This window comes from Panthera leo, chromosome B2 (genome assembly GCF_018350215.1).
Source record: "Panthera leo isolate Ple1 chromosome B2, P.leo_Ple1_pat1.1, whole genome shotgun sequence".
NCBI classification, from domain to species: domain Eukaryota; kingdom Metazoa; phylum Chordata; class Mammalia; order Carnivora; family Felidae; genus Panthera; species Panthera leo.
Genome location: NC_056683.1, coordinates 98,153,963 through 98,179,464, shown reverse-complemented (window position 1 = coordinate 98,179,464; position 25,502 = coordinate 98,153,963). Strand labels below are relative to the sequence as shown.

The 25,502-nt window shown below is 38.4% G+C and overlaps 1 protein-coding gene across 4 annotated transcripts in view; it reads left to right on the top strand.

The window, feature by feature from the left end:
• AK9 (adenylate kinase 9) overlaps positions 1–25,502 on the top strand; it is a 141,708-nt gene that overhangs the window by 108,939 nt on the left and 7,267 nt on the right. For 2 of the 4 annotated variants that reach the window (XM_042939527.1, XM_042939526.1), the window contains exons 31-40: positions 1,984–2,197; positions 8,554–8,755; positions 10,721–10,867; positions 10,971–11,191; positions 16,504–16,700; positions 18,268–18,437; positions 18,670–18,768; positions 20,805–20,907; positions 22,074–22,188; positions 22,605–23,255. In XM_042939527.1, the coding sequence (XP_042795461.1) occupies positions 1,984–2,197; positions 8,554–8,755; positions 10,721–10,867; positions 10,971–11,191; positions 16,504–16,700; positions 18,268–18,437; positions 18,670–18,768; positions 20,805–20,907; positions 22,074–22,188; positions 22,605–22,807 (1,671 nt within the window). In that variant the 3' untranslated portion in view covers positions 22,808–23,255. Of the gene's footprint in view, positions 1–1,983; positions 2,198–8,553; positions 8,756–10,720; positions 10,868–10,970; positions 11,192–16,503; positions 16,701–18,267; positions 18,438–18,669; positions 18,769–20,804; positions 20,921–22,073; positions 22,189–22,604; positions 23,256–25,502 lie in introns of those variants that run through there. The other 2 variants (XM_042939528.1, XM_042939529.1) reach the window with 2 other exon arrangements.

Genomic DNA, 25,502 nt, shown 5'->3' with positions numbered 1-25,502 from the left:
TGCATAATGGGAATAAGAATAGTTTCCTACCTTATAGTATTGTTACAATGATTAAATGAGTTAATTACTATAAAGTGCTTACAACAGTGTTTTGTTTTTTGTAAGTGTTCAATAAAAGTTATTGTTATTAATACATATTACTATTATTGGTCACTGATAAAAAGTATTTTGGAGGATGGGATCCAAAAAGGAGCCATGTGCATGTTACTTGAAACCTCCTTCTTGGCTGTATTGACACAATCAGTTTCAATTTTACTTAATTGTGCTATCTTCTTTATCTTAACCATACATAGGATGTCAAGAGAAACCTTTTCAAATATCATGCTGGAATATAGAAACATATGGCAGTGTCCTCCATAGAGAATTGGATAGAGTTAAGCGTTAGAATGGCCTGGAAAACTTTTGCAAGATAGTCATGCCCTTTCTCTGAGATGAGTGAGAAAGGGGAAGAAGCAGACAAAGTCAGAACCCTATTTAGGGAGGAAGGTTTCATGTCTAAATATAATTAGAATTGTACAAAAATGTGTTATAGAGAAATGAGTGCATGGTCATAAGAAGGGTTTAAGCGTATAAATAATCATTTCTCAGGGCTGTTGGGAATCTTTCTGGGTGCATGACAGTTCGATATTCTGATTTGATGACACTATGGGTATTCTGACCTACATAGGAGAAAGGATACATGCTAGATATTTTGAGCAACAGCAGAAACTGCTGTAAGGACTGTAATTTAATCTGGGAATTTGAAATAGAATCATTAAACTTTCAGCTTTTTGTATTACCAAGTGTAAGACAGAGCAGACATTCCTACACCACCCCTGAGTTTCTTCTTATACCTAGCACTTACTCCCAGCCATGAACTTCACTCCAGCCCAAGAATGATAATGTTGACAATACCATTGACCTGTGACAACTGTCCTGGTGTAGCTTTGGGGAAGGAGCAATCTTGAATCACATTGCTTCATACCTACTTTGTCAAGTATGGGCCGATACTTAGCCATCTAATGCTCTAAAAATGATATCCAAACCTGACTTTATTAATGACCCATTTGTCATCTTGAACAAATAAACAGATGTGGAACCACTCCTCCCAATCCTTCCATATCTGTACCTTAAGCTGCCTTTTAGGTATTTTTCCCTTTGGTGGCTGCTCTGGATATTTACGTGAGTGGGATTTTGCCTATATAAAATGTGGAAGAGAAACCTATAGGATTTGTCCTACCACTATGTCCCCAAACATAGCCCAGGACCCCATCTGTGTTAGTCTACTCAGGCTGCTATAACAAAGTACCACAGACTAGGTGGCTTAGACAACAGAAATTTATTTTCTCACAGTTCTAGAGGCTGAAAATCCAAGGTCAAATTGCCAGCAGAGATAGTTTTCTGGTGAGGCCTCTCTTCCTGGCTTGAAGATGACCACCTTCTCACTATGTCCTCACATGGCCTTTCCTCTGTGCTTATGTACTCCTGGTGTCTCTTCCTCTTCATATAAGACACCAGTCTCGTTGGATTAGGGCCCCACTCTTATGACCTCACTTAACCTTTCCCTCCTGAAAGGCCCTGTCTCCAAATACAGTCACTTTGGGGATTAGGCTTAAACCTTTGAATTTCGGGGAACACATTTCCATCCATAACACCACCTTAGGAATGGACCTTTTTATGAGGATAAACTGGCCCATGAATATATCCAAACAACTTTACATTCCTTGGCAAAAACATACACTAAAGACATTATAAGGAAGTATAAAGGAAGTATGGGAACTATAATGGTCATAAACTGAAATGTATTTCAGATTTCATCAATTGCATGTGGGTATAAAATAAATTGTTCTTTTTATACAGTTTTTAATATTAAGATTAAGTTATAATTAGTTTTCTTATTTTGTAAGAAAGATATTCTTATTTTACAAATGTATTCAAATGTATTTGGGGGAATGCTGTATAACTTAAAGCTAATTTATGAATTCAACTGTGTACATATTGCAGCTAAGGGAAGGAGAGACAATAAAGCCAATTGAAACTTCAGAGAATCCAGTTTATGCTGTAATCCATCGTCAGTATATTTATTTTTTATCTAGTAAGGAATCTAGAGAAAAATTTATGAAGAACCCAATCAAATATATCCGCCAACCCAAACCTAAGCCTACTATGCCCATTAGGATTGCAATTCTGGGGCCTCCAAAATCTGGGAAAACTACAGGTAAGCATGTGTTTGCCTTTGTTATTCCTTTTTTGTTCCCCCAGTGTAGCTAACATACAGTGTTATGTTCATTTTAGGTGTACAATATAGTGATTCACCAATTCCATATATTACTCAGTGCTCATCAAGATAAGTGTGTTCTTAATCCCCATCACCTATTTCATCCATCCCTCTACCCACCACCCATCTGGTAACCATTAGTTTGTTCTCTGTATTAAAGGGTCTGGTTTTTGTTTGTCTTTTTTTCTTTGTTCATTTGTTTTGTTTCATAAATTTCATATATGAGCAAGATCATATGGTATTTGTCTTTCTCTGACTGGCTTACTTCACTTAGCATTATACTCTCTAGACCCATCCACGTTGTTGCAAATGGCAACATGTCATTCTTTTTTATGGCTGAATAATATTTCATTGTATAAATATATGAAGTATATAAATAAATATACGTGGTATAAATATACCACATCTTCTTTATTCATTCATCTATCAATGAATACTTAGGTTGCTACCATAATTTGGCTATTGTATATAATGCTGCAATAAACATACGGGTGATGTATCCCTTTGAATTAGAGTTTTGTATTTTTTGGATAAATACTCAGTAGTGCAATTATTGTGTCATGGGTAGTTCTATTTTTAATTTTTTGAGGATCCCTCCATACTGTCTTCTACAGTGCCTGTACCAGTTTATAATCCCATCAACAGTGCACGAGAGTTCCTATTTCTCCACATCCTTACCAACACTTGTTGTTTTGTGTATTTTATTTTAGCCATGCTGACAGGTGTGAGGTGATATCTCGTTGTAGTTTTGATTTGCATTTCCCCGATGATGAGTGATGTTGAGCATCTTTTTGTGTGTCTGTTGGCCATCTGGATGTCTTCTTTGGAGACATGTCTGTTTATATTTTCTGCCCCATTTCAGAACTGGGTTATTTGGTTTTGGGGTATTGAGTTGTATAAATTCTTTATATATTTTGGATACTAATCCTTTATTAGATATGTCATTTGTAAGTATCTTCTCCTATTCAGTAGGTTGTCTTTTAGTTTTATTGGTTGTTTCCTTTGCTATGCAGAAGCTTTTTATTTTAATGTAGTCTTAATAGTTTATTTTTGCTTTTTGTTTCCTTTGCCTCAGGAAGCATATCTAGAAAAATGTTCCTAGGGCCAATGTCAGAGAAATTACTGCCTGTGCTCTCTTCCAGGATTTTTATGGTTCCACGTCTCACATTTAGGTCCTTAATCCATTTTGAGTTTATTTTTGTATATGGTGTAAGAAAGAGGTCCAGCTTCATTCTTTTGCATGCAGCTGTCCAGTCTTCCCAATATCACTTGTTGAAGAGATTGTCTTTTTCCCATTGCATATTCTTTCCTGCTTTGTCAAAGATTGACCATGTAATTGTTGATTCATTTTTGGGTTTTCTATTCTGTTCCATTGATCTATGGGTTGTTTTTGTGCCAGTACCATACAGTTTTGATTACTACAGCTTTGTAAAATAATTTGAAGTCTGGAATTATGATACCTCTAGTTTTGTTTTTCTTTTTCAAGATTGCTTTGCTATTCAGGATTTTTATGGTTCCATACAAATTTTTTAGGATTGCTTATTCTAGTTCTGTGAAAAATGCTGTTGTATTTTGATAGAGATTGCATTAAATCTGTAGATTACTTTGAGTAGTATAAACATTTTAACAATATTATTTCTTCCAATCCACGAGCATGAAATGTTTTTCTATTTCTTTGTGTCATCTTTAATTTGTTTCCTCAATGCTTTATAGTTTTCAGAGTATAGGTCTTTCACCTCTTTGATTAAGTTTATTTCTAAGTGTCTTATTATTTTTGGTGCAATTATAAGTAGTATTGTTTTCCTAATTTCTCTTTCTGCTACTTCATTACTAGTATGGAGAAATGCAACACATTTCTATACATTGATTTTGTATCTTGCAAGCTTACTGAATTCATTTATCAGTTCTAGTAGTTTTTTTGGTGGAGTCCTTAGGGTTTTCTATATATAGTATAATGTCATTTGCAAATAGTGAAGTTTCACTTCCTCTTTACCAATTTGGATGCCTTTTATTCCTTTTTCTCATCTGATTGCTATGGTTAGGACTTCCAGTACTATGTTGAAAAAAAGTGGTGAAAGTAGACATCCTTGTCCTGTTCCTATCTTCAGCTGAGAGCTTTTCCCCAATGAATATGCTGTTAGGTGTGGGTTTTTCATATAAGGACTTTATTATGTTGAGGTATTGTTACCTCTAAACCTACTTTGTCGAGAGTTTTTATTATGAATGGATGTTGTACTTTGTCAAGTGCTTTTCCTGCATCTATTGAAATGATCATATGGTTTTTATCCCTTCTGTTATTGATGTGTCCTTTGTTATTCTTGAGTATAAAAGAATCTCCTGAAAGCTAGTGCCACTTCACCAGAAAACCAACTTTCAGAATTGACTCAAAAGGAGATAGAAATCCTAAATAGGATAATAAGTACTCAAGAAAAGTCATTCAAAAATATAATCCCATTCCAAAACAGTCCAGGATCAATCAATGATTTTAGAGAAAAATTGTATCAAACTTTCATAGAATTAAAAACTCAAACAATTTCTGTGTTTTTGAAGCTTTTTCAGTGCAGAGAAAAGAAGACAATAAGTTTCCCAATTTATTTCCAGTTTCTTTTGTTATTAAGGAGTGTAGTCCTCAATAAATATAAGCAAATATTTTTAAAAAATTAAAAATATATAATCAAATATTTATATGGGCAGAATTATAGTCAATATAATCAAAAGGTTATAAAGAGTACAAATTCATTTTTAAGTTAGCATAATGGTGATATCAAAACCTAATAAAGATAATACAAGAAATTATAAGTTAGTATCACTTATAATTACAGTCAAATAACAGCATATTAAGATTATGTTAGCATAAAATTATATTAAGATATTTTAATATAAGATTTTAAAAGATGGAGACATAATCTACTGTATTAATAGTTTAAAGAGTAAAAATCCATTATCCTATCATTGCTGAAAAAGACATACTCCTATAATGTTTGAATTTTGTATAACTTTGGACTGTGCCTTTTTTTTTTAAAGGCAAATAGTCCAACAAAACATTAGTTTTCAAGATGACATAACAACATGAACAATGGTTGGTCACAATAAGAATTGAATGGAAAGGACAGATACAGGAGGTATTTCAAAGGAAAACAATAGGACTTAATGACTGACTAAATCGAGAATGAAGGGGAAAGAAGAGGTCAAAGAAAAATTTGTCACCAGGCACAATAAAAGGGAGTTTTGTGTTCCAGCTCTTCAGATGAAAAGTTTGTTTTGCCCATTTAAACCTCATAACATGATGAGTCTTTAATAGTCACATTCTAAATGTTCACAAACGTAATATTTCCCAAAGAAACCGAATCATTGACATTTGAAATAGGATCCCACAACCAGAGCAAAAGGTGAAAATGTGGATAAACGTTCTTATTTCTCACTTATTTTTCTGTGTGCCTCTTAATCCCCATTCACTATTTCACCTATCTCCCTACCCCACTTTGGGCAACCACCAGTTTGTTCTCCGTATTTACGAGTTTGTTGCTGTTTCTTGTTTGTTTGTTCATTTGTTTTTTTCAGACGCCACATTTAAGTGATTTCATAATAGTATTTATCTTTCTCTGTCTGTAGGTCCATCCATATTGTCATAAATGGCAAGATCTCATTCTTTTTTTTTTAATGCTTATTTATTATCAAGAGAGAGAAAGAGAAAGGCAGAGAGAGAAGGAGACAGAAAATCCCAGACAGGCTCCATAATGTCATCACAGAGCCCAATGTGGGGCTCAAACTCATGAACAGTGAGATCATGACCTGAGCCAAAATCAAGAGTCAGACACCAAACCGAGCCACCTAGGTGCCCCAAGATCTCATTCTTTTTTATGGCTGATTAGTATTCCATTGTGTGTGTGTGTGTGTGTGTGTGTGTGTGTCACATCTTTATCCATTCATCTATCAACAGACACTTAACGTTGATTCCATATCTTGGCTATTGTAAATAATGCTGCAGTAAACATAGGGTGCATATATCTTTTCAAATTAGCATTTTTGTTTTCTTTGGGTAAATACCCAACAATGGAATTACTGAATTGTATGGTATTTCCATTTGTAATTTCTTGTGGAACCTCCATACTATTTTCCACAGTGGCTGTACCCATTTAAATTCCCAGCAGTGTAAGTTTCTCTTTTCTCCACATCCTCATCAACACTTGTTGTTTCTTGTCTTGTGATACTAGCTATTCTGACTGGTATGAAGTGATATCTCATTGTGGTTTTGATTTGCATTTCCCTGATGATGAGTGATGTTGAGCATCTTTGCATGGCCATCTCTATGTCTTCTTTGGAAAAAATGTCTATTCAGGTCTTCTGCCCATTTTTTTAAAAATCACATTATTTGATTTTTGGTATTTAGTATTATTATTAGTTGACTTGTGGTATTATTAGCTGATCTCTATATATTTTAGAAATTAGCCAATGGATAATTTAGTAGGTTGCCTTTTGTTAATGGATATATCCAGTTTAGTAGGTTCCCTTTTGTTTTATCAATAGTTTCCTTCACTTGGCAACAGCTTTTTTTTTTTTTAATTTTTTTTTTTAACGTTTATTTATTTTTGATACAGAGAGAGACAGAGCATGATCGGGAGAGGGTCAGAGAGAGAGGGAGACACAGAATCTGAAACAGGCTCCAGGCTCTGAGTGGTCAGCACAGAGCCTGACGCGGGGCTTGAACTCACGGACCGCGAGATCATGACCTGAGCCGAATTCGGACGCTTAACCGACTGAGCCACCCAGGCGCCCCTGCAACAGCTTTTTAGTTTGATATAGTTCCAATAGTTTATTTGTGCTTTTGTTTCCTTTGCCCAAGGAAACATGTCCAGAAAAATATTGCTATGGTCAAAGTCCAAGAGATTGCTGCCTATATTTTCTTTTATGAGTTTTATGGTTTCAGGTCTTACATTTAGGTCTTTAATCCATTTTAAGTATAGTTTTGTATATGGTGTAAGTGATACAGTTTTATTCTTTTGCATGCAGCTGTCCAGTTTTCACAACACCATTTATTGAAGACTATCTTTTCCCCATTGTGTATTCTTCCCTCCTTTGTCATAAGTTAATTGACCATATACACACAGGTTTATTTCTGGGTGCTCTATTTCATTCTATTGATCTGTGTGTCTGTTTCTGTGTTAATACCATACTGTTTTGATTTCCCATTTCTTTGTTGAAACAGAGGTGAACTTTTAACAAGGTATCAAATTATAAAAGCCTTATTATTATTAGAACTTTAAAAAGTAGGTCTGATTCCAACATTTATGGCAAAGCTAAGATTAAGGGCTCTGTAGCTCTTGCAAGGGCTTCCCTTTGGGGTGGCCCTAACTGTGGTCGGTTAATCTGCATTCCCTGTGAGATAGGATGGGCTCTCTCAGTGTCCTCTACACTCTGCTGTTTTCAGACACGATGAGGCAGGGTATATAGACCATTATAGAGCATGCCTACATATAGTAGTTACGGAAAGCCATTGCCTATGGTCTCATTTAGGTGAAGCAGAAGTCAAAATGGATCTTGTTTCAACCAATGGCAACACCTATGTGACTTTGGACAGATTATCCCATTTTAGTGGGCATGAGTCCTCTCATCTATAAAATTAGAATTTCAATATTCATTCTATCCACCTGATGGAATGGTTGAAAATGTCAAATAAAGTCACAGAAGAAAAATTGCCTTGTGAGTTATAAATTACTATTAAAATGTCAGGTATGCCATTATAATTTTTAAAAATTATTTCCTATAGGATTAACTGAGACCTAACTGTGTAGGGATATGCTATTCTGATTGAAGCATGGATTCCATAAATAGATAGATGAGGAAACACATAGTTTCATATGTTCGGTGACACAGGAGTATTAGATTATTATTTTGGACATAATTCCAAATAGAAATAGTACACAGGAGTATTATATTATTAGAGTATTAGATTATTATTTTGGACATAATTCCAAATATAAATAGTACACATATGATGCCATGTAAAGCTCTCAAAAATTTGCTACCTTGTGCAGAAGGAAGAAAACACTTAAATATTGGTTTCGTTATGAAAAAAACCCCACAGAGTTGGCTCATTAGCCACATACCTGAAATATTAATAATGATTAACCTTTGACAGTATTAGTTCAATAAAATGTAACAATTTTGACTTTCAAAATTTCTTCAGGGAATATGAAGATTAGCTCACTGTGGACATCAATTAACCAGAAATTAAAAATAAGGTTGACTGATGAATTTGTGAAATGGAGTAAGTTTAAAGTTTTAATGTTTTTCAGTTGCCAAAAAAATTTCAAGTGAATATGGCTTAAAGCGCCTGTCAATAGGAGAGGCGATGCGTTATGTATTAAACAGCCAACCAGAAACAGAGCTGGCGCTCATGTTAAATTGGCATCTTCATAAAGGAATGACAGCACCTGATGAACTGGCTATTCAAGCCTTAGAAATATCTCTGATGGAAAGTATATGTAATACTGCGGGGTAAGTGGGAGTGGGCGGTGGGGAGGGAGTTAAATCAAGAAATCACTCACAGAATTTAAAACACTTATCTTCAACAAGGTTTAAAGCTCTTGTAAAGGGTGAGATCTACTTCTCAAACCTTGGGCACCTACATGGTTATATATTTTTAATTTTCTGTCAGGCTAAAACTTGGCTTGAACACTTATATGCCAGAATAGCAAGCTGGCCACTTCATTCCCTGTAGCAACCTGTGTATCGTCTAAAAGTTTCTGGCCTTACACTGCTGACAAAGGAGGCCAGTGTGACTTCCAGAGCCTAGTAGACCTTCTCACTGCCCCATGGAATGATGGAGGAGTGGCCTTCCCCTGCCCCCCAGATGGTACTGGTCTAACAGAGATGGTCTCGCACTGGCCCAGCTCTCTGCACAGGTAGCAGTGCCCCTCCCTTAATGCTACATCTGGACAGGAGGGTCCCTTTCCTGAGCTCTCTCTTTAGTTTACACTTCTCTGCTCAACCATTACTCTCCCAACACAGCCACCGGCCAAACCCAGTTATAAAAGCCAGGGCAAGCCAAGGCCCTGCTCATGAGCCCAGGTTACTGACCTAGAATCCCACCAATTTACTTACAGTTGTCTTACGGTAGGAGCCTTTATGCCCTTCCCTGCCTCTGCTCTTTAACTAAGTCCTTGGCTGGTTCTCTTAATTTCAGTTACAGAAGAGCAGATTCTGGGGTGTGAGATTTTTCCCCAGGGAAGGCCCTGGGACTTACACAAACTGAGTTACCTCCTCCCTGGTGTTTAGCTTTGCATGCGAGGGATCTCAGTGAACACAACCCTGAGTCACAAATGTTTTATTTCATCTTAACACCAGGATAGTGACTGCCTAATCACCCTGAATGTTTCTAATCCTGACGGTCACTCAAGCAACCTTTCACAAGCAAAGAAATTGAGCTACTCTCCATTAGAAAAACCTCAAAACATCAATGGCACTCCCATAACATTCTCTATTAGGTTTGCCTGGCTACATTAATTTACAGTTCTCTCTGCCATGGAACTTAGAACTACTGCCTAGAGACTTGGCCACAGAGCACTGAGTGAGGGGGTCCTGTGACTTCCTCTAAACCAGCCCCTCTTGAAGACCACCAGCTGGCAGGCCCAGCCTGCTCCCACCTCAGAGGGAGTTTCCAGACCTTGGGGGTCACTCCTCCCAGAATTTGTGGACAGCCTTTATTCCTCATCTGAGTTTGATAGTAATACTCTCATTATCTCAGACTGTTGGACTGACTTAAATTCTCTGTCATTTCTGCTCAGAGGCATGATGGGTCCTGATGGAACATTCTTTCTCAGATATCACAGGGCTACTCTCACCAACTCCCTGTCTCTCCTCCCACTTGCCGGCCTCCCCACAGAACTTTAGTATAAAAGCAAGCTTAGAGCACCACTGTTTTCCCATATTTGCTTAATCTCTTACTAGGGTACTATTCATTGTGCCAGTTCCTGTTCTAGCTGCGTTACATACTAGATCTATAAGTCTTTAAGACGACTGTAAGGGTTAAATATCATCTCCCCTATTTTACTAAAAACTGGCACTCAGAGAGGTCAAACTAGGTCTCAAATCTAAGTCTGTCTGCCTCTGAAACCTATACTCTTTCCGCTGTTTCATTTCTTAAAGTAATAGCACCAATTGAATAACACAATGCTCAAGGTATTATGTGTGTTCTCTTGAATTCTGCCAAAGCCTAGCTCTGTGATGCTAAGTGTATGAATTCAGAGCTGTGTCTGTATGTATGCTGCCCTACACCTGGCTCTTGGGCTGACCGAAGTTAAAAATATAGAGATAAAGAGGGCAAAGTACAAAGACAATAAATCAAGTTACACAAGGAAGGCCAGGGGGCTACTCCTAAAGAGATGGACTGCTTCTAGAAAACAGGAAGGAAGGTATGAGAGAAAAGAAATCTGGAATTATTTTCATGTTTCCCCTTGTTAGTGTTGTCATCGATGGCTATCCTGTAACTAAGTATCAAATCAGCCTCCTGGAATCTAGGTCAATCATTCCCATGGTCATCTTTGAGCTGGATGTGCCTTCCAAGGAGATTTTCAAAAGATTGTTCCTGGAAAAAAAAAAGGAACCAAGGTAATGTGTGTGATGAAAGCAATGATAAAGAAATGAACTTTAATCATCCAGGAAACAAGTCTGTTTTTTACAACTTTTTCCATTCATTCTGTTTCTTTATTAGTTTGCCTTATCCACTGCACAATAGCACACAAATTATGGCAGTCAAAAACTCAAAACACCGCAAAAATATTAATGAGATTAGGCAATATTATCAAGAACAACATCAGAACTGGTATGTGATTGATGGATTTCACAGCAAATGGTGGGTGTGGAATGAAGTCATTAAGAAAGTTCAAATGGTGAATAAATATATGCAGACATACCTGGAAAGAATAAACGCAGGTAAGAAAACACCTTGTTATTAAAATATAATAAAATATTAAAGTCTACACATGCCTGACTCTTGTTACCATAATTCACTCAATTTGAACATTTGTTCCCACGATCTTAATCAGCATTTTAAGTATATGGTACTATCCAATTACTGGAGCATGTAAACTGTTCTAATAAATGACTGCCACTACTCAGGCTATCATTTATTGAATTCCTGTGTGAACCTAGCACATAAAAGTAATACATAGCCTCTCACTAGAAGAGTTTATAGTGTTTGGAATGCCACGTAAGAAGCTAAGTTTCAAGAATGCTAGTCATACGAAAGCAGTGGTCTGTGGAATGACATTTGGCAAAATTTTGTTTATGAACCTAGAATTAAAGTTATTTTTAGTATTTATATCCGTTTTGGTATTAGATAAATGTTGAGTCTATAAAAAACTAAATGTAAGCATAAATGCCTTTTAATATATATTTGGAATCCATGAAAGAAAATATATTCCTCTAAGTTACTTGATTTTTCTCTAGAAATACACAAAATAAAAGGAAAGTTATCTATATCTGATATCTCTAAAAAGAGTGATGACTCCAAAGAATTCATCTGTAGAGACATTTGGTTAGCGACTTTGTTTAACAGAGAAGATGTAATGAGGTACAAGAGCAACGTGACTAAGAGAATCTTGTACAAGGAAAAATGCAATGAGGATTCTGCATCATTTAGTCTTGATTTGCTTCATTATTTGGGTATAATCAGTATCCCTGGTTCCTGTTTTTCTGCAGACCAGGAATTTGTTTTTCCCTGAGGATTACATGGCATGACGAGTACAGGGAAAAAAGAATTGAGTTTTGAGAAACCTACTCGCAATGAGTTTTGGCTAGCATCACACTAGTAAAACACTACATCACAGACTTTGAAAGCAAAAATTGTGAATCATTCATTTCTGTTTCCCGATTTCACCCTCCTTGCCTTAGATTCGGCTCCCTGGAAACAGATTCCAGATTAAAAGTTGTGTCCAGAAGCTTAATCAAAAAGTATTCTCAGGATTTGAGTTGTCAGATTAAGCAAACAAAAATACAGAATCCCCAGTTACATTTGAATTTCAGATAAATAACAAATAATTTTTTAGTGTGAGTGTGTCCCAAATATTGCCAATACTCTAATACTAAAAAAATACTGAAAACTCATCATTGTTAATCTGAAATTTAAACTCCCTTAGCATCTTGTATTTTATCTGGCAACCCTAATCAGGAGATACACCTGAGGGGAGTGAGGACACTGGAATTGGACGGAGGGAGAAACTGACCTGCCGTGTGGTGCAAATAGAAGCCTCAGCAGATAGGGGAGCCCTGGAGCTAGGATGGGCCTTCAGAGTTTCCCAAATTGAGGGGAGGACCCAGGTTCTGTTCCCTCCATTGGCCTGCCACTCAACACAGATCACTCTGGAGGGTGTGGGGGGAGGGGTTAACCTATGACAGATGGGCAATTCCCATTGCGGCTGTGACCCATCAGCACTGATGTTGCCAGCATCTGGGGGATGGTCGCGTCAGCCCTGAAAGAGGGATCTGGATGAGGCACCATGGTATCCACTTTATTACTCCATATATACATGCCTCTGCCTTGAATAGTTTGATCGAAGTCTACCCTGTTGATCTTCTGCTTCAACTTCCACCTAATAATCTAACCTGTACCTGATTGTTTAAAAAAAATTTTTTTTTCAACGTTTTTTATTTATTTTTGGGACAGAGAGAGACAGAGCATGAACGGGGGAGGGGCAGAGAGAGAGGGAGACACAGAATCAGAAACAGGCTCCAGGCTCCGAGCCGTCAGCCCAGAGCCGTCAGCCCAGAGCCGTCAGCCCAGAGCCGTCAGCCCAGAGCCGTCAGCCCAGAGCCTGACGCCGGGCTCGAACTCACAGACCGCGAGATTGTGACCTGGCTGAAGTCGGACGCTTAACCGACTGCGCCACCCAGGCGCCCCTGTACCTGATTGTTTAAAATTAGTCTTGACTTGTTTTTTCATTCCACATTTCCTTTGTATGCTTTTCAAATGATCTTCTCCTATCGGGGAGCCAAAGTTTACTCTAATGATATGGAGCAAGGTCAGGGCTAGAAGATTAAAGAGACTCTTCTTCATTCTGCTTATTACATCAGAATAAGATACGTAGTTATTGCCAGATGTCATCAAGAATACCCCAAAATCAGGGGCGCCTGGGTGGCTCAGTCGGTTAAGCATCCGACTTTGGCTCAGGTCATGATCTCGCGGTCGGTGAGTTCGAGCCCCGCGTCCGGCTCTGTGCTGACTGCTCAGAGCCTGGAGCCTGTTTCGGATTCTGTGTCTCCCTCTCTCTCTGCCCCTCCCCCGTTCATGCTCTGTCTCTCTCTGTCTCAAAAATAAATAAACGTTAGGGGCGCCTGGGTGGCGCAGTCGGTTAAGCGTCCGACTTCAGCCAGGTCACGATCTCGCGGTCCGTGAGTTCGAGCCCCGCGTCAGGCTCTGGGCTGATGGCTCGGAGCCTGGAGCCTGTTTCCGATTCTGTGTCTCCCTCTCTCTCTGCCCCTCCCCAGTTCATGCTCTGTCTCTCTCTGTCCCAAAAATAAAAAAAATAAAAATAAAAAAAAAACGTTGAAAAATAAATAAACGTTAAAAAAAATAAAATAAAAATAAATAAAGAAAGAAAGAAAGAAAGAAAGAAAGAATACCCCAAAATCAGAAGAAGAGATATTTGAGTATCTTTTAGGACTTGTAGTCATATGATTCTAAATTACCCTGTCCCTGTCATGGAACCTGTCAGGATTGGTGAGGTTAAGCACATCTGAGCTAAAGAGCAATCTAGGATTGTAATACTGTAGTACCATATAGTATAATATTATAGCACTATGTAATACTATATTCTTTAATAATACAATATATTATTATACCATAGTACTGTAGTATTATAATAGTTTAATATCCTTTGTAGGGAAGGAATATTAGGGCTTAGCCTTTTCATCTGTGTCATAAACAACAGGTGAATAGTGTATTAGTTTATCTATTGCTGCATAACAAATTATTTTAAAACTTAGCAGCATAAAATACACACACACACGCACGCACACATGCACGCACAATTTCTGTGGGTCAGGAATCCAGGCACAGTGTAACTGGCTTCTCTGCTTCAGGGTCTCTCACAATCCTAATCCAGGTATTGTCTAGGATTATTGTCTCACCTGAAGGCCCAACTGAGAAAGAATCTACTACCACATTCGTTCATGTATTGTTGACAAGATTTTGTTCCTTGAGGATTGTTGGGTTGAGGGCCTCAGTTCCTTGCTGGCTGTTGGCCCAGAGACCACCTTCAGTTCCTTCCCATGTAGTCCTTTCCAACATGGCAGCTTGTCTTATCGAGTGAACAAGCTGAGAAGGCAAGAAAGAATGCCAACAAGACAGAAGTCATGATATTTTGCAATTGTCTTAGTTTCCTGAGGCTGCTGTGACAAAAGGCCTTAAACTGGGTGTCTTAAACAACAGAAATTTATTCTCTCATAGTACTGAAGGCTAGAAGCTCAAAATGAAGGTGTGACCAGGGCCATACAGTCTCTGAAGTCTCTAGGAGAGAATCTGTTCCATGTCTTTCTCTTAGCTTCCACTGTTTCCAGAAATCTTCTGCATTCCTTGGCTTATAGATCATCACTTCAATCCTAAGGATAAATTTTATGTTTACATCGTCACATAATGAAGTATGGGTTATGCTTCATAATTTTATAGTTAATTTAAGATCTTCTGAGGCATAATAATAACAAAGTATGATTTATGCTTCATAATTTTGTAGTTAATTTAAGACCTTCCTAGTCATAATAATAATTTTTAAAAGGTAAAACTTCTCACTAGTTAAAGGGACCATTAAAATGTATTGGGGGGGGTCAAAATTTACTTACTGTAACTAAGCTGTATAAAAAATAATTTCATTTTCTAGAACATCTCATATTTTTTTGGATCCCCATTCCAGTACGGTATTGGGGAGAAAACTCTTAAAACTGTTCATTGAAGGACCTGGGGCTCTTCCTTTTTAAAATAGACTCTTTAGGGGCGCCTGGGTGGCTCAGTGCTTTGAGTGTCCGGACTCGGTCATGATCTTGCAGTCTGTGAGTTTGAGTCCCACGTCAGGCTCTGTGCTGACAGCTCAGAGCCTGGAGCCTGCTTCAGATTCTGTGTCTCCCTCTCTCTCTCTGCACACCCTCCTCTCTTATGCTCTGTCTCTCTGTCTCTCAAAAATAAACATTAGAAAAATATAAAAAATAAAATAAAATAAAATAGACTCTTTTGGGGTGCGTGGGTAGCTCAGTTGTTTAAGCGTCCAACTTCAGCTCAGGTCATGATCCCATGGTTCATGGGTTCGAGCCCGTGTGAGGCTCTGTGCTGCCAGCTCAGAGCCTGGAGCCTACTTCAGATTCTGTGTCTCCCTCTCTCTCTACCCCTTCCCCACTCGTGCTCTCTCTCTCTCTCTCGCTCTCTCTCTCAAAAATAAATAAACTTAAAAAAAATAGACTCTTTATGGTAAACCTAGTCACTTTTGTAAAATGTTTCTTCCCTTCTCATCTGAGCACACGGGAGGTTTGTGTCAGTAGCATCATGTCAACAAACTATTGGCACTTTTGAAATCTACCCCATGGAAAAATTTAAAATATGTAGCAAGTTAATGTGTGTGTGTGTGTGTAAGTGGGTATGTATATATGCATATACATATATATGTGTAGATATTATATATGTATGTGTGGATATATATGTATAATATCTATACATATATATGTATATGCATATATATCCACACATACATATATGGCTTATAACATATATATAATTTATAATAGTTAAGAATTAAAAACAAGCAAAACATTCATCAACAGATAAATGACTAAGTAAACTATATGTATATTTATACAATAGAATACTAAGCATCAATTAAAAGGAATTAGGTAAATCGTATAAACTGATATGAAAAGATGTCAAAGACCACAACTAACTGATAAAAGCAAGTTGCAGAATAATGTTTACAGTATAGTGGCATAAGCATACTATATGCAAAAAATAAATGTGTATATGTAAGTATATAGAAAAAAAAGTCTGAAAGAGATACAAACTCAACAGTGATTACTCCCTGGAGGAACGATGAATTGAGAAGATGAAAGTGTGAAGAGAAACTTTTAGTTTTTACTCTATCGTTTGGAATTTTACAATGTGTATGCATTTGTATGATGCATATGTCCTTGCATTTATTTTAACTTCTAAAATCACTGTGTTTTCTATGAAAAAAAAAGGATAATAATAGTTAATCTGTTACTAATAGGAAAAGCTGCATGCATTGACAAGTTATGTATCACACCTCAAGAACTGATTTCTCGCCTGGGGGAATTTGGACAGTTCTGCCCTATCAGCCTGGCCGAATCATATGAGCTCGTTGATTGTTCTGTAACTGAGTCACTGAAATTTGCAGCAGAGTTCAGAGGGCACTATTATAAAATGAGTTCTCAGGAAAATCTGAATGTAAGTTTGTTCCTAACTCTAAATACTTACTAGGGAAAGAAAATGCCTATATCGGGATTCATCAAATAGGAAAGGGTGGGTGCAGCTGGGAACACCCAGGAACTGGAGACCGGGAGCCCCATTACTGGAACCTGTGACTTTAAGACCAATGAGGCACCTCGGAGGCCAGTCCTGAGACTGCACCCCAAGATATATTTTGGCACAAAGCAGAGATTCAGGATCAGTGAGGAGCCCTCAGCTTAACAGGTAGAGAGACCCAACAGCAACTCCCACCAGTGGTGGGGATGCTGAACATCAGGACCCAGCCCACAGGTGGTTATGGTTATGGTTGTGGTTGTGGTTATGGTTATGGTTTATTCATGGTTATGAATAAACAGTATTTTTTAAACCACCTTTGAAAGAGTAGTTACTCTCCATCCAGGAGATATTTCCCAATCAGGTCAGGTTGCCAAGAAAGGACATAAAACATACTGCTCTAGATGTGCATCAGTCTTTATAGCAAGCCCTTCCACAGCACATCCTCTCTAAGAAGGAGAACCAAATGGAATATATCCCATGCTCTGCAATCTGGCCCACTGCAAAGAAGGGGGGGTCTCTGCACTCCCTCCGTGGCAGCCTCCCTTTTCCTCCCAGTGGCAGCTGCTTCTGGCTCAGCAGGCACTCAATATGTCACAGTGAGTTCAAGTCAACAGCTGAAGGAATCTGTCTTGTTCCTGATGATTGCAAGGTCCTTACAGTCCCGATAGTCTGCTTCTTCCCAAAATGCCCAAGTGTCCACAGGGAGTCATCATAGCTTCCGTACAGGGAACCATCATTAAATGTGTCTGTGTACTGTGAAAAAAGGAAAAAGGTAGGCAGCTAAGGGATTAAGGTCCTAGAGTACAGAAGGGAAGTCACAGTCAGTGGAAACTTCTTCATCACTAGAATTCCCTATATACCTTATATTTCTGTTTAATGCAACGGAATACAAATCTGTTCTAATATTATGTCTGTAATTTTTTGAGATAAAGGTTGGTAGCTGAAAACTAATCAGATGCCTCTGGACATTTTACTTTCCCCTGAAGAATTAGAATTTTAAAAATTTTATTGAGGCATTTATTTCTTCCTGCATATTTAAATGGCAATCACAGAATTGCAAAACTGGAAGTGACAGTGCAGATCATGTATCTGGTCAGCCGCCTCCATTTTACGGAGTGCTAACTGAAGCTAGACGGCTTAATTCACCTGCCAAACAGCACCCAAGTAGATAATCACACTGCAGAGCAGGGAGACAGGCCAGCAAGAGACTGTGCACTCTCTGGTGCCTGGCGCGTAGTATGAGCTCAATAAATGTTTTATATGTGAGTGAGTGAGTGTGAGATCAGGAGAGAGATCTTAGATGTCATCACTTCAGAGCATTACTATAAGGATCTTGCAGTCAGGGAAACGAGTTACTGTAATGCAGAAAGTGGCTCTCAGATGTTTTGCTGCTGAAAACGGAGAGAACAGCAGGAGAGCCTCGGTGGATCTTTGACTGGCGTAGCACTCCTGTTTTAAACGGTCTTATTGGTGTCATCATTTTCTTTAGAAATTTTTGCAGAACCCAGAATTGTATGTGCCTCCGTTAGCACCTCATCCTCTACCACCTGCTGACATGATCCCCAAAAGGCTGACGCTGTCGGAGCTGAAGAGTCGATTCCCTAAGTGTGCGGAGCTCCAGGGCTACTGTCCAGTGACCTATCAGGATGGAAATCACAGGCAGGTCCTCACCCTCGTGGGAGTTTAGGGTGATATCTCTACTCAGAATAGGTAGTTCATATAACATTCTTAATATTTGGGTCAAAAGGTCACTATTATTTAACTATAAAATGTTCTGTTTCTTCTTCGAAGAAAATTAAACATTTTTGACATTTTATTTACACGATACTGCATAGTAATTATACAACAGGGTTTTTTTTTTTGTTTTGGGTTTTTTTTTTTTATCTTTCAGATATGAGGCCCTAATACCTGGGAACATTAACTATGCTTTAGAATATCGTGATCGTATATATATTTGTGAGAGTCAAGAAAAACTCGAGAAATTTTTGAGGTGAGACCATTCACTAAGTTACAAATATTGAACATCTTCTATATTCGGTGCACCATGCTCGGGGAGGTGTGTGCGTGTGTGTGTGTGTGTGTGAGCAAAATATATATTTTGTGTACAGACACACATATGCATACATACATATATACATGTATATATACATATATACATGTATATATGTATGTATATACATACATATGTATATGTATGTATATATATGTATGCATATATATATATATATATATATATATACATGTATATATACACGTATAATGATGAATAAGAACTGGTCCCTGTTGTCCCAAAGCCTGAGGCTCCGGGGTAAGATAGACTTTACGTACCTATTGACAAAGAATGTGATGGCATTTAGAGTGGGGAAATGCCAGGAGTTCTGAAAAAGTGTGGCCCCAAATTCTGATTGAATTGTCTGTGGAAGTGAGGCCTGAATGAGGAGTGGGAATTGAGTGAGTGGAGGGAAAGAGAGACAGGTTCCAAGCAAACAAACCTGGCCCAGGGGAATCACAGAACTGCCAAGAAATTCAGCATGACTAGACGTGATGTGGAGAGGAAAAGGATGGAGAGGTGAGGCTGGAGAAGGTGAGTGGGGCCAGAGGGTGGAAGGTCAAGTAAAGTTACCATAAATCATTGGAACTTGATCCAAAAGGCAGAATGAATACATTGCCTGTTATAATCAAATCTGCTTTGGAGAGAGACCATCATTGGAGTGTTGATAATGGTTTGGAGGCAGGAATGCCAGTGCTGAGGCTATTGGGATGATCCTGTCCAAAATAATACAGCCTGTTTGAGGTCAACCATGAAGACTAGTGTGGGCAAAGCAGTGGGCTTCTGACCAACCAAGTCCCGAGAAACACCAACACGCAAATGTGAGAAGAGCTTGCAAGGAGAATGATGAAGAAGAACGCACAGAGAGGTGAAGGAGAGCCAGGTCGGAGAGGCTCTGGGGAGGAGGGGAGAGAGCCGGGGGGGAGGGGGCGGTGGCCAGCAGGTTTAAATGCTGCTTAGAGGTCAAGCAAGACAAGAGCCGAAATGTGTGTCAGATTTAGGTTATAACAGGTCATTGGTGATCCTGACAAGAATGGTTTCAGTGGAGTGAGGTGAGTAGAAGCCAACTACAGCATACCACAGAGGGGATGCAAGGTGAAGAAATGAAGACCTTGCCTAGTCCCGAGGTGACACACACAGCAGCTGAGAGGGTGACGCACCTGAGGGCAGCGGGATGGAAGTGAGACCACCGGACATGGTTGCACGCTGTAACTTGGACCGTGCATGCCCCAAGTGAAGGGAGTAGCAGCTGCTCATCTACCGCCAGACATTTCTTTGTTTCACAGGAAGTTGGGAACCAAAGTTCTTTTTAAATTTTGTTTACTTTTGTTTTTTTTGAAATTTTGATACAAATTTCTAAAACTAACATGTGGATCAGATCACATAGTATTCCGAAAATACTACGTGGAATTTGTGCAGTAGTTTGTGATCTCCACTAAAGCTCACTGTTTGAAGAAGTGTATAAGGAAAAGACACTAGTTGCTAAAAGTGGTAGAGAACTGATGGAGTGAAGGTAGTTTTTCTTTTTCCTTGTATTTTTTAATGGGGACAGTGTGAGCATGTTTAGATGCAGATGGATGGGAAAGATCCAATAAAGAAGGAAATGCCAAAGGTGGGAGGCAGAGAGAAATTACTAAAGAAACCTGGAGACAGGCCAGAGGGGGATCCAAAGTCTGGTGGAGAGGGTGGGGACAGCTCTTACATGGCAGGTAAGCTCCCCCACGGAAAGAGGAAGTGTGTGCGCCTCTGCTTGTGGTGAGCACTTGAGGAAGTGCCACTCAGATGGCTTCTCTTTGTGACATGGCACCTACCTCTAGGAGCTCCGAGCTCTGACCTTCTCCCTTGTCACGTTCTCCCCAGTGGAGAAAACCAGCTGCTGAACTGTACCTCTTAGTCGTCTCCTGTACATTCACATTCCTATGTACTCACGGTGAGTATATGTGTGAGCATCCATCTGATGAACTTTGTGTTCTTAGGTTGCCACAGAAATACTGGAATCAGAAGCTTCCATACAAACTGCCCCCATTAAAGGAGCCCATACACCTCACAAGTCTTCCTTTGCCTGGATATCTGGAACAGGTTCAGTTACATGGTTGTCTATGTTCATATATTAGTAGAGTACAATGATCTGTTTTTTAACAATTTTTATTTTGGTAACAATGAAACTGAAGGCAGAGTTTTCTGATTTTTAAGCTGTAAATCCACTCTTAACCTATTTTGATTATGGGTGGTTGTGAAAACAAGAAGTGAGAAAAACCCTTGGTTCTCTAGCTAATCCCCAAATACCTGCAGGAAAATGAAGAGAGAGGAGATTGTCATGAAATTATTTACAGTTGACCTTTGGTTAGATTCTTATTTAAATTTTCTTATTTTTAAATTTGTAATATGAAGATTCAGTCTCTGAGAGGTTTAGTCGCTGCTCAAAAGTGTGAGTTGCAAAAGCACCACAGCTAAACCACCAAAGTCATATTTGGCCCCAAATCTAGGGGCAAATGCCCCCAAATGCTACTCAAGTCACACTTTATTTATCTAAATATAACTCTTTTTACACAGAATAAAATTCACTAATAATCAACCACTATTTTAAATTTTTTTTTAATTCTATAAAATTAATGCCTGGGGCATAAATAATTTCATACCTTTCTCACAAATTCTTAGCCACTTCATTTTTTTTTTGACTTTCCTAGATGGTGAGCCTTCAATCTGGTTTAGTATCAAAAGGCAAGATGAGGCTCACCCAGAAAGGAGTATTCTCATAAAAGGCCACATTTCACCAGGAGGGCCTCACATCTTCTCTGCCCGCTCAGGGCTTCAGAATCTACCGCAGTGACAACTGTGGTCTCTGGAATTCCTTGCCAGGTGGTCAGGAGTCCTGATAGCAGAGGCAATCTGGTCAGCTCTGGCAATGGAAATAGAAAATGGGCCGAGACAACCCAGAGCCCAGGAACCCCTTCTTTTGTCTTTAACATTCGGTTATGGAAAATGTCAAATATAAAAATAGAAAGAATTGTGTAATGAAGTCCATGTATCCATCACCTTCCTGACATTCAGCCAAGTTGTAATTTTCATTCTTCCTAATCAAATGTACTTTGTGTTCCTTTCTTGTTGGTTAAGTGGGCATTTAACCACCTTTATAAACCCCAGGAGGCTATTAGAGGCAAAGAATAGCCTCTTTATCTATTTGCCACTAAGAGAAGAAACCAAATTCAAATATACGTATGATTTACATTGTTCCCTACCTGCAGGGTATTGCAACTTCACTAATTAAAGCAATGAATGCAGCAGGATGCTTAAAGCCCAAATTCCCCTTCTTAAGTGTAAAGAGATCTGCACTGCTATTTATAGCTTTTCACCTAAAAGGTATGTCTTCTTTAATGACATGATACTTGGCACTAATTTAACATTAATTGTAGTATATGTGATAAATGCATAGGATTGTTGAGCTGGATTGGTTGTTTGCATTGGTGTGTGTGTGTGTGTGCGCGCGCGTGTGTTGATAGCAAATATTTTGATGAAAATATCAAAATTGAGTTTCTAGTTTTTAAAGCAAGGATTACAAGTAATATAATCGGCTCTCCATAATCCATGCCACAGAGAAAGGTGAATAGAGGCAATTATGACCTAAAATGGATTAATCCCTAAATCTTACGTGTGATTTGAATATCTTCTCAGCTATAGCTGTGCAACTGTCTCACACATGTAGTTCTCTTTCTTTTTAATTTAATGACTCACTAACCTAACAGAAAACATTTACAGTTCTGTGAAATTTTCTGCAGCCTACAATCCCAATGGTTCTGAATATACAAAAAGGAAGTATAAGAAGAAGATGGACCAATTTTTGGAGAGATGTGAACTCATTACATATCTGGGTGCCAAGATGACCAAAAAATACAAGGAACCTCAGTTTAGAGCCATTGACTTCGATCATAAATTACAGACCTTTCTCTCTCTTAAAAACATAGACCCAGTTAATGGATAGTTTGCTTGGGTAACTGCAACCAGAATGTCAAGAGTTATCTGAAAGGGATAGAAGGAAATAGGTTGAAAATCTGGCCCTATCGGCAGTACTTTTCCCTTCTGGTGGACTCAAAGCACTGCCAGCCAGGAGTGCGTGCACCTTCCTCTATTAGCATAAGTCTTAATATAATTTACAAATTATTGCGTGAACATTCTTCCTTTAACAAAATAGTTATTCCATTTAGAGTAAGCAGCTCATTTTACTTAATAAATTTATTGTTCAATTTCCTTTTTAACATTTTCAGTCTCCATTAAAGAAAATTGCTCAGTAGGTGTTAGAAAGCTTCAAGAAATGAAATTAACATTGATATAAATAAAATAGAAACATTGGTTACACTTTCAACATAAAGAGTTGTTTGTAAACGTCATGAACTAGGACATGTTATCAATTTCCCAACAAAATAAATGCATTTGAGATAACTAAATGGCTGCCTCTTTTCTTTTTCCTAAGTATTCAAGAAGCAAGCTGTAAACATCATTTTGTAATTATAAATCACCTGCAATTTTGAGAATGGTGAAATCTAGAGTCTTATCATGTGACATTAACCCAGAAGTATGTTAGAGGAGAATTTACTAGATTGAATTTGAATGAGATTTTAAAAATAAGATTATCAATTTTTCAGCAGCAGTATAAGAAACCTAGGATATGAAATAGCAAGATTAGCTCTTCAAAAAATAAAAAATACAACCATTAACTGTGTGATCTTAGGTAGATCTTGGTTTCTCTGAGCCTTTGTTTCTTAATCTCTAAAATGAGTGATTTAGTTCTTTTTTTCCAGCTTTATTGGCATATAATTGAGAAAATTATATATATTTAAAGTGCTCAACGTGGTGATTTTGATATAGGCATATATCGTGAAATATTTCCCACCATCAAGTTAATTCGGCTTATCCAACTCCTCACATACTTTGTGTGTGTCTCTATGTGTATATAGCAAGAACCCTAAGGGCCACTCTGTTAGCAAATTTTAAGTATACAATACAGCATTATTTGCTGTAGTCCCACACTGTACATTAGATCCTCAGAATTTATGCATATTATAATTGAAAGTTGTACCTTTTGACCAATATCTCCCCATTTCTCCTCCCACCCCCCACCAGCCCTTGGCAGCCACCATTCTAAACTCTGCTTCTATGAGCTTGACCTTTTTTGTTTTTTTGGATTCCACAACATGTATGATACCATGCAATATTTGTCTTTCTCTGTCTGGCATATTTTACTTAGTATAATGTCCTTCAGATTCATCCATGCTGTCTTTGATCCCTATCATTTCAACAATGTTAAAAGCTAGAAGGCTGTTCTGTATATTTTTTGTATATTTTCATAATAAAATGATGTTTAAATAAAAGCTAGAAGCCTATTGTAAAAGTTAAGAAAAAAACCCCAAAGCCTTTGAACTATTGCGATATACCCATAAATGAATCTATACCTTTTCAAGAGACTGGGAGCTGTCAGCAGCTACCAAGTTTTGCGGACAACGTAAGGCCCCAACCACCCTTCTTCCCTTCCTAGTTCTTAACACCTGTAATTTACCATCTTTCCATGATAAAGGAGAACTTTTGCATTCTTAACCAGATACTACTGTCCTCAATCTTCCTCAGCCTATGGTGTAAGGAGTTTCCTTTAGCAATTAAAACCAACTTGATTGCTTCCGTATCCTCCCCTTTATGATGGGCAGCAGCCCCTGCAAAGTGCCCGCAAACATTTCTTGGGGCCTCCAGAGCTACTGGCTTTATGTACCTTATCTCATTTAATTCTTTACACACTGCACTTATACATAGAAGAAGAGGTTCTTACCCAAGATAACATGAGTAGTAGAATCCAGATTTAGCCTAACCCCAGACCCTTGCTCTTTCCTTAACATCCCCTATACTGTGAGCACAACTTGGAAATCACTGCCATGGTGTCAGTTCAGTGCTCCTAGGGCCCTTCACTGGCCTGATTCCTCTGTAGACTCAAGCGTGCATGTGCGTGTGCGCGTGCACGTGTGTATACTTTAAGGTATAAAAATATTATAGAAAACTCAGGAACATCTCCCTGGAGCTCAAGAACCCCCTAGCTCCACCCCCTATGTGTACTTACACCCCACCTATAATGTTTGCAAGTTGTTTTTTTTTTTAGCAAGTTAGAGCCAGGGGTCTGTGTCCCATGAAGGTAGAATAGCATTTCTGCAATGAAAATGGAGAACATGCATCATTTTAAGACATGTTATTGAAATCCTCCTTTTGTTCAGAAATTATGTTTGCATATCATTATAAATCTATCAACCAGTGCCCCGAATATGATGAAAGAATATTCTGACTGGGTGTTCCGAGCCCCTGAATTTTTTTCCCTGAGTGAAGCAGTAGGAGGGGGAGACCAGCCCACTGTGTTCACATTGGCTCAAAACTCCCATCCTGAAGGCTGCCACCCTCAACTGACAGCTTCAGGCCAAGGCTGAGGCAGTGCCCTTACTAGGGCAAGAGACACCCTTCAGCCAGCCTGTGCTTTTCTGCATTAATTGTCTAGATGTCATTTTCACTACAACTAAAAAAATGCATAATTTCGCCCAGGGAAGAGAGATAGTATCCATTTGATAGACCTTAAGACAAAAATAACATAAGTACAGTAAATAAAGGGTGGAAAATAGGGAAAGGATTTGTGTATTTCCTTTCCT